At 55.5% G+C, this 8642-nt stretch overlaps 2 protein-coding genes across 2 annotated transcripts; one reads left to right on the top strand and one right to left on the bottom strand.

The window, feature by feature from the left end:
• Nucleotides 1-1211: 1211 nt before the first annotated feature.
• On the bottom strand, nucleotides 1212-2757 carry EMC6 (ER membrane protein complex subunit 6). The gene is made up of 2 exons (XM_038548563.1): nucleotides 2596-2757; nucleotides 1212-2414 (listed from the first exon to the last, which is right to left on the bottom strand). Exon 2 carries the CDS (start codon nucleotides 2374-2376, stop codon nucleotides 2044-2046), a length of 333 nt encoding a protein of 110 aa, XP_038404491.1. The 5' UTR covers nucleotides 2377-2414; nucleotides 2596-2757; the 3' UTR covers nucleotides 1212-2043.
• A 31-nt stretch (nucleotides 2758-2788) lies between these two features.
• TAX1BP3 (Tax1 binding protein 3) lies at nucleotides 2789-7732 on the top strand. The gene is made up of 4 exons (XM_038548562.1): nucleotides 2789-2972; nucleotides 5870-5989; nucleotides 6372-6449; nucleotides 6751-7732. Exons 1-4 carry the CDS (start codon nucleotides 2934-2936, stop codon nucleotides 6886-6888), a joined length of 375 nt encoding a protein of 124 aa, XP_038404490.1. The 5' UTR covers nucleotides 2789-2933; the 3' UTR covers nucleotides 6889-7732.
• Nucleotides 7733-8642: the final 910 nt, after the last annotated feature.

Genomic DNA, 8642 nt, shown 5'->3' with positions numbered 1-8642 from the left:
CTGCAATATTTTTTATAATAGTGAATATTTCAATCTTTAAGTAAATCAGCTCACTTATTCTGCACCCCCAACCCCCGATCCAGTAGGACTGCTCTTTATTCCACATCACAAACCTTCCCATTTCACTTAGGGAAAGCCCTCAGGACAGGGAGGTTGAGAAGGGCATAGTGTGCAAACCATACCTGTGAGCCTCTTCAGCAGTGGTCTGAAGAGGGTTCAGAGGTCACTGGGTGAGTGAAGGAGGCAAAGCTGTGGCCTCACCTGCTTCTTCCCTTTGAGTGCATGCTTGGGTCCCAGATCTATCTCTGTTATTGACCATGGGCCATGTACTGTCTGTAAAAGGGGATTTGGATTCAAGTTCTCAGATCTTCTGATCTGAAATGGATTCTTTTTAAGAAAAATCCAATTGTGATCCCATCACTCCTGGCTAAAACTTCCAAAGGCTTCTCCCAATCGCTCTTAGGATCAAGGCCAACATCCCCACTGTAGCCTTCCATGACTGATCCAAGTCCTGGTCCTGGCCTCTTCTCTAACTCTCCAGGTACAGGCCAAACCCCTTCCTGCTGCCCAGTGGTCCTCACACTTGTGTGTGTGTGTGTGTGTTTTTTTAAAATTTCATTTATTTATTCATGAGTGACAGAGCGAGAGAGGGGCAGAGACACAGGCAGAGGGAGAAGCAGGCTCCATGCAGGGAGCCTGATTTGGGACTCGATCCCAGGTCTCCAGGATCACACCCTGGGCTGCAGGCAGCGCTAAACCGCTGCGCCACCGTGGCTGCCCAACACTTGTGCTTTCTTGAATGTAGCTTCTTCTTCATACTTGTTATTCAACTCTGAGGTCTCAAATGTAATCTCAAAGGATTTTTAAAAAAAGATTTATTTATTTTGAGAGAGCAAGCAAGCACACACTGAGGAGGGGGGTAGCCTGCTGAGCTCTTAGGCCGAGGCAGGGCTCCATCCTGAGAGCCTGAGATTACCACCTGAGCTGAAATCAAAAGTCAGATGCTCAACTGACTGAGCCACTCAGGCGCCCCTCAAAGACTTTACTGATCCCTACTCCCCAACCTGGGCTCAGTTTAGGGCTCCTCTGTTCTCACTTCACAGCACTTATCAAAATTTAAATATTTGTGAAATTAGGGAATACCGGTCCTCCCAGTTAGACTATAAATTCCATGAGCAACACGTTCACTACTATAACTCTAATGCAATATGTTATCTTTCAAAGGTATGCACTTTATTCTAAGATACCCCCTTGACAAGAAGGGATCATGGGTTAGCACACAGACAAAAGCATTACATTCTAAACAAGCCCAAACTTTAGCTTAAATGTCGTCTATTTAATCTCCATTAGACATATTCTAGAAAAGAGCTTGAAGTTGTTTAAAAAGGAAATGACAGCTAGCTGTTGCTAGATGAAATGGAACTGAAATGGCACGACTCATGCCTGAAAGCAGTGGGTACAGAGAGGGACGTCTGGGGTCTGAAAAACGGTACACTCAGCCAGTGCAGCAAGAGCAATTAAAAGACCTGTATCTGGAACTTGGCTGCCTCTTTCTAGCTGTGCCTCTCTGTGGCAGAGGTCCGTGTAACCTGAGCCTCAGAATCATCAACGAGGGATACTAATTCTATCTACCCCACAAGGATATTGCTAGAATGAAATGAGACAACGGGTGTACAGGGTACAAGGCACCATGTTTTGGCATGTGGGAAACGCTGCTAACAGTAAGTCCCTCTTTACTTAGGCCCTAGTAGTCTCTCTGGATGGCCTATGTATAAATGCAAGGAAATTACAGAAGGCTGAGACCCAGACCCAGCTCTCTAGGAGCCAAACCCTGGCGATTCTGCACCCACGGCAGACATGGGCTATGAGTTAAGGTAGGAAAAGACTCCACGAAGTGTCTCACGCTTCATTTAATCTGAAGAATGGTACAGGCTCTTCGTCTTCAGATATAAATTATCAGGTTACAGAACAAGCAGCGAATTCAACAATTTAAAAACTAAGTCTACACGGTGTTAATCTCTGACGCAGTCCTCCCAGTCTGGTTCAGTAGACGTGCACCATGCCGTAGAGGAACGTCCAGAACAGGACGTAGGTGAAGAGGCCGCCGACCAGGCCGCCGGTGAAGAGAGGTCTGCGTGACTTAAAGTACTTGTTCCACCGCCTTCCCGCCTTGAGGATCAGGAGCAGGGAGAGCAGGACGGAGGCGAGCAGGTAGAAGATGAAGCCGTAAAGGCCGGTGAGGCCGAGGATGCCGGCCGTGGCCCCCGACAGCGCGGACACCGAGGTGCGGCAGTAATCGAGGACGGCGGCGTTGCCCCGCACAGCTGCCTCGCTGATGAACGGCGGCCCTTCCCGCTTGGCCACCACAGCGGCCATCGCACTCGCCGCGGCTCAGCCTCTACTTTCCCGCGGAGCTGCGGAGGAAACCCGGGGACAAATGGCCTCCGGCGCCTGGCGACTTGCGAGCACGCCGCCCGCCCCCCCCCCCCCCGCCCCCGACTCCCAAGGCCTCGCACCACTCCTGGATCTCGGGCCTTCCAAGGACGCAGAGGGGGCTGAGGGCTCGGTTCGGCCTGCCCCGGCTCGCCCAGTTACCTGCAACACGGCGGCGGACACAGACACAGACACGCGGCGTTCCTTCAGACGGCCAGCGGCACAGACCCGCCCGGCGCCATCTTGCGCTGGAGGGTGCCGGGAGGGCTCTCGCTGCGCACGCGCCGAACCCGCGCTCCCGCCCCCGCCGCGCACGCCGCGGGCGCCCCCGCCCCCTACGCACGCACGGGGACTTCCGGCCGCTGACTGGCTGGGCTTGTCAACGACTCCTGAGGGGCGGGCGGAGCCCGGGCGCCTTTGTTAAGCCGGCAGGGCGCGGCCGCTGGGACTCTGGCTGCGGGCGTCCCTGAGCTGCGCCTGGCCTCCGGTTGCGGGTCGAGATGTCCTACATCCCGGGCCAGCCGGTCACCGCCGTGGTGGTGAGTGCGCTCGCCCCTGTTGTGCAGATCGGCGGACTGACGCCCCACACGGGCCGACGAAGCGCTGAGCCCGGGCGGCTGCCAAGCGGCGGCCGGGCCCGGGCCCTGGCTCTGCCCCGCGGGACCGCGGTCTTCCCCGGCGGGCGCCAGGGACGGCGGGACCCCAGCGCCTGCCGGGCACCTGGACCCGAGGCCAGCCCCGCGCCCTGCCGCCGCTGCGTTGGGCTCCGTCCAGCCGGCGGAGAAGGTCCTCAGCCGCGGGGTGCGGGGAGAGCGCCCGTTCCCGGCTGAGCTCCCAGCGGGCAGCCGCGGGGCGGGGCGGGGACAGCCGGGAGGCGCTGCCCCGGGAACGAGGAAGTGCTTCCTCCGCTGCGGGAGACGCCGCCGCCGCCGCCGCCGCCGCCGCCCCGAGGGACAGTTGGGGGTGGAGGCGGCCGGGGCGGAGGGGCAGGCCCGACTGTCCGCCGGCCTGGCGCGCTCGGACCCGGCCCCGCTGCTCCACAGTGAGGGCACACGCCGCTGGCGGGCTCCTGCTGCAGACGTTCCCTGGCTTCTCACCCCTTGGGACAAAGTCCGGGTTCCCCGCCCGGCGCTGGGCCAGCCTCGGCCCCTGGCTCCCCTCCACCGGCTGGTCTTGGGTGCTAACTGCTAGGGCAGCCAACAAAGGGAAGGAGAGAGCCGGGGACGTCAGTGCCAAAGCTGGGTGGGGTCTGAAGGCAAACTCGGGAGGCGGAGATGGGGAAACTGAGTCCCAGGAGAAATCTGTTGATGCCCAGCCCTAAAGAAAGTCCCCAGGAAGAACCCAGATCTCCGAGAAGAAAGGCCTGTCTGGCAGGAATTGGGTCAGGTACAAGTCCCAGTCCTAGGGCCGAGGGACGGGCGGCCTTATCTCAGCTGGGTCTGCAGGGGAACTCCTGAGTCAGGCGCCGGCACTGATTAAGCTGGCATGTGAACTTGAGCTTAGAGAACCAGCTCTGGCCGGGGCTAGTAAGAAACATTTCTGGACCTGCAGATTGCTGCCCTACACTTCACCCTAACTGCACCAACCTCGCTTTTCTAGATTCCTAGCTGCCTCAGAGAGAAGCGGCCAGGTTTGCTTCTTAGGTGGAAGAAAAGGGGTGTGTAGGGGAGGCGCAAGAAAGAGGCAGTAAGCCGCCTCATCTCACCCAGTAAGTCAGGGACCCGCCCGTGTCTTCCAGCCCAAGGGCCTGTACTCTCTTCTAATCTCGGGGTGGGGCAAAGGTGTGTGTTGGAGGAGGTGGAGCAGGCCTGCAGGAGTTCACGCTTTTGGACTTGAGGACCTATGTCTAGTGGGCTTCAGGGGTCATACTTCCTGCTTCCCCTCTCTTCTGTCCTGGCTGGTCCTCCCCCGGACCTTCTTCAAAACTGTAAGACCACGCTGTCCCAATTCTTGTTAAGACTAGGAACGTGTCTGGCCTCTCCCGCTTGTGTTTTGTATAAGTGCTGCCGAAGCAAGCACATCCTGCTTGTGTTTTGGATTGAGAATGGGCTAGGGGAGGTTTCCTTCCTAGTCACTGCCTTATCCCACGTAGTTAATATTTTGAGAATGTTAAAACCATTTTGACTTCTTCTCTGAGCTGTGGCTCCATGGGTTCATCTGCCTTCTGTCTGGACACTTGCCTGGGTAGCTCATGGCACTCCAAAATGCTTCCCCTTCAGTGTCCCCAGCTGAGAGATGTTTGTGTTCAGCCAGGCCACTTGGCTGGGTGCTTCCTTTCACTGCTCTCTACCACGAGCAGTCCTCAAGTCTGTTGATCTATTTTCCAAGTAGTCATGTCCCCTGGCCTCCACATCCCACCTCTAGAAGACATCCATTCTCCTCCTCCTGACTGCCCAGGTGGTCATTCTAGTATCAAATCTGACCAGGACCAACCTTATTCCTGAACTCCTGAGAACTCTAGTGGGCCCAGAATCAAAGTCAGGTGTCTAAACTGTCACTCCTTTCAAGGTCTGGTGCAAATGATCCCTCTTCTGTGAAGCTCTTCAGGTCCAGATCAAGGCACTCTTTTCTTTCTTCCTTTTAAAACTCAACTTTTGGGGTGGGGTGATCTGGTCTAGCTAGCCCCTACACTCTGGTGATTGGAGGGTGCCTGCTGAGAACTTTGAAAGGGCCCTGGCAGTTTGGGGACTATGGTGGGAGAGCTTTAGAACCCTCCTCTGCCTCCTACACCACACAACAGGGTCTGGGGCTTACAGAGAAACCCCCTCCCTCAGGGCCAGCCTCTAGGGCCTGCACTCCACAGCCTTTCTGATCTGGCCCCAGTCTCACCTCACCTCTCAGTTCCAGTGCTGTACACTCCTCTTGTAGACCTGTATCCTTAGTACCTTCAAGCCTGTGCTTCTGTCCCTTAGCCAGGACAAGCCCTTCCTCTCCTTCATGTGCAAGTTTGAACTTCTCTGCTTTTCCGGAGCATCTCTATAGTCTTGCCCTCAACAAGGCTGGCTCAGCAATGAGTTGCCTCAGCAAGGCACTGGCGTTTCTTTTTCAAGCCTTGTCCCCTTCTGCTCTGTGTGGTCCCTCCCCTGGGTCACAGGCCCCCCATGTAGAGCAGTCACAGCATCTTGACTCTTGGATCAAGAGGGGCTTAGAGTACATGTTGACTAAGGCTGGTGCCTGAGATTAACAGGAAAGGGACAGAGGCTAGAACAGAATATTGCGTAGGTGGTTGTGGCTGAGTTCTGAGTCACAGTCTCCCAGGCCCCCAGTCTCCCAGGCTGGTGGCTGGTAACCGGGTGGAATCCTACAGAGGACTCTGGGCTCCACCCCCATTGGCATGGGTCTGAGCTGGCACAGCAGCCTGAGGCTGCTGCTGGACACAGAGCAGATTCATTGTCCACATACTTACCTGCCCCCAATTTGTTTTTTCCTTTGCTAGCAAAGAGTTGAAATTCACAAGCTGCGTCAAGGTGAGAACTTAATACTGGGCTTCAGCATTGGAGGTGGAATTGACCAGGATCCCTCCCAGAATCCCTTCTCAGAAGATAAAACAGACAAGGTGAGGGGGACCAGGGTCCTGGGACCTCTCCACTGGGGACAAAGGTCTGAGATGGTGGGTACTTCCAGGGCCTTCTTGGAAGGAGTAGACCTCTTGGTCTTTCAAAAATCCTAAGACCTTTTAAGAAATGATAAGTAGGGATGGGGGTGGGGAGCAGACCTCCCAGCCCTAGGAAGGCTCACTCAGAGCCCAGGAGGAACAGGAAGAGGCGAGCAGCAGGGACCAGAGCATGGTGGGGCATCGCTGCTTTCCCCTCGACTGTCTTGGCACAGCCTGTACTAGGGTCAGACTTGGTGCAGTCAGTTGGATGGCTGGGCTTTGCTCTCTGGATTAGGGGCTAGTCCAGTGACACTGGGGCTTGACTTGGGCTGTCTCTTTCCAGGGCATTTATGTCACACGAGTATCTGAAGGAGGCCCTGCTGAAATTGCTGGGCTGCAGATTGGAGACAAGATTATGCAGGTAACATGTGTCCCAAAGGAGGAGATCAAGGCTTGGGCCAGAGGGTCTGAAGCACTCGGGTTGGGGGCTGCCCTTGCCTCCTGGGGCACCTGGGAGACTCACTGAAACTGTTGGGAGCGCATGCTGGTGTTGCTGCCAGAGGGAGCTGGCTCTCTCCTCTGTATGCCTCAACTGTGGTGCTTGGCATCCCCAGCACAGAGACATCAGCGTGCCTGGGTGACCCAGGACCCTAAAGCCCATCCTGCTTCCAGATCCCAGAGGACAGAGAACTGAGGCAGGCTGTATTTTCTCCTTGGGCCAGGTGAATGGCTGGGACATGACCATGGTCACACACGACCAAGCCCGGAAGCGGCTCACCAAGCGCTCGGAGGAGGTGGTGCGCCTGCTAGTGACCCGACAGTCGCTGCAGAAGGCAGTGCAGCAGTCCATGCTGTCCTAGCAGCCCGCTGTGGTCCCTGCCTCGTGCCTGCCTGCCTACAGTGACACCACTTCCATGCTCTGTCTGCCCCTCATCCTGGCTTCTGCTGCATGCTGGGCCCCAGCTCCAAAGGGCCAGAGCTGGTCCCAGAGGCCTGTCCCTGGGGCCTGACCCAGCCTTCCTTCCCCACCTCCCACTGGCCTGAAGCTCTGGGACCAGCTCTCATCCTCAGACACTGAGAATTTAAAATAAGGGCCTGGAGTTGAATTGTAGTCAATCTGCAGCGACCATAGGCTTGGCCCCCAGACCCTGCTGCATGGCCTTAGCAGTGCCCAAATGGGCAGGAGGTCCCCCACAAAGCTGGAGAATGCCAGGTGGGGCCGGGCTTTCCTACAGAGGCCTGGCTGCAGGGCTCGGCCATGCCTCTGTGTCTCAACTCTGCAGCGACTTGTACCCTGTTTTTCCCTTCCTTCCCCAGGAGGGGCTTGACACACTGCCTGAATGGAAGCCAGACAGGCTTATGGTTCACCCCCTCACACCCCCACTTCCCTGAGGGACACTAGCCTCCCCAGGGTTCACCTGTGTACAAGATTTAGATGAAGCTCAAGGCTGACATTTCAGGGCAGTTCTCAGGATTGCCATTTCCTTCTATGCCTATGGGTTTAACTTTATATTTTTTAAATCACAACTTTGATACAAAAGCATTTTTACCTATTTGGAGATGCCAATCTTACTTTTGAATTTAGCTTACTAACTTGTATCTGGGAACAACATGTGTTACTTTGGTTCCTATGGAAATGGGGCAGTGTGAAATTACCCCATACCTGACATCTTGGGTCCAAATAAACAGTGTTGGAATTCACAAGGGGTTTTGCTGAGGCATGGGGCTAGGGATGTCTGGGGGTGGATGGTGGCTAGAGCTTTGGTTGTAGGGCTGACGAGCCTGGCCCCCAACCACTTCTGAGATGAGGCCCAGCTGCTGCCAGGCCTGCCTGTTGCTGTTTGGCCAGAGCCACATCTGTGGGAACGTCTGGGAGCACCTCCCTGGAAGTGGGGCAGGGAACTCTTGACTTCCCCTGTGTAACTTAGCTTGTGCTCCACCCGGGAGAGGACTCATGGACACTAAGGGGTTCATGGGACACCCCCACCCCCCGCCAAGACTCTTGAGAGCATAGTTTATCACAGGTAGGATTGATGAGATGGGGGTAAGCTGGAGAACACCAGTGCCTCTGCTTGGCCCAGGACTGGCTGCACGACCAGCTCTGGGAATGATTGCCATTTGAGGGCTTATCTGTAACTGCCAAATCGAGTTTTTCAAATTTTCCATCAGAAACCTGAAATCTCCTATTTTTACAGTGTGGTACCCAGTAACATACAGAGTAGCCCAAATAAAATACGTCTGTGGGGTTGGTCAGGCTGGAAACTGTTTTAGGGAAACAAGATCCTAAATTCTTGGATAGTTGGATAGAAGAATAATTTGAAAAATAAAATGCCCACCCCCCCCACCCCCCCGCCCATAAGAGCACCCTTAACCCATCCAACCCATGCTCCTTAACTCCAGCTTGAGCAACATACCCTTGGTAATGGTACCTGTGTGACCTACCTGGCCCTGAGCAGGCAGGCATCTTGCACTACCCAAGAGGGCTCCCCTGATGAATGCCGGTCGGCATGCAGCCACCTCGCCATCAGCATAGTTTGCAACTCCAGTGTTTCCTTACATGAAGTAAGTAGGGTTGTCTCCTTAAGCCCCAAGAATTGGTTCTGAAGCCAACACA

The sequence above is a fragment of the Canis lupus genome, chromosome 9, assembly GCF_011100685.1.
Source record: "Canis lupus familiaris isolate Mischka breed German Shepherd chromosome 9, alternate assembly UU_Cfam_GSD_1.0, whole genome shotgun sequence".
Taxonomy (NCBI): Eukaryota; Metazoa; Chordata; class Mammalia; order Carnivora; family Canidae; genus Canis; species Canis lupus.
Note: the sequence above shows the minus strand (reverse complement) of the source record. Positions and strands in the feature narration are given on the sequence as shown.

Excerpts from the sequence above, each read along its gene's own strand:
- EMC6 (XM_038548563.1), bottom strand. The coding sequence starts at position 2,376 with ATGGCCGCTGTGGTGGCCAAGCGGGAAGGGCCGCCGTTCATCAGCGAG.
- TAX1BP3 (XM_038548562.1), top strand. The coding sequence starts at position 2,934 with ATGTCCTACATCCCGGGCCAGCCGGTCACCGCCGTGGTG. Across the intron at positions 2,973-5,869 it reads AGCCGGTCACCGCCGTGGTG|CAAAGAGTTGAAATTCACAA; the intron begins GTGAGTGCGCTC and ends TTCCTTTGCTAG. Across the intron at positions 5,990-6,371 it reads CAGAAGATAAAACAGACAAG|GGCATTTATGTCACACGAGT; the intron begins GTGAGGGGGACC and ends GTCTCTTTCCAG.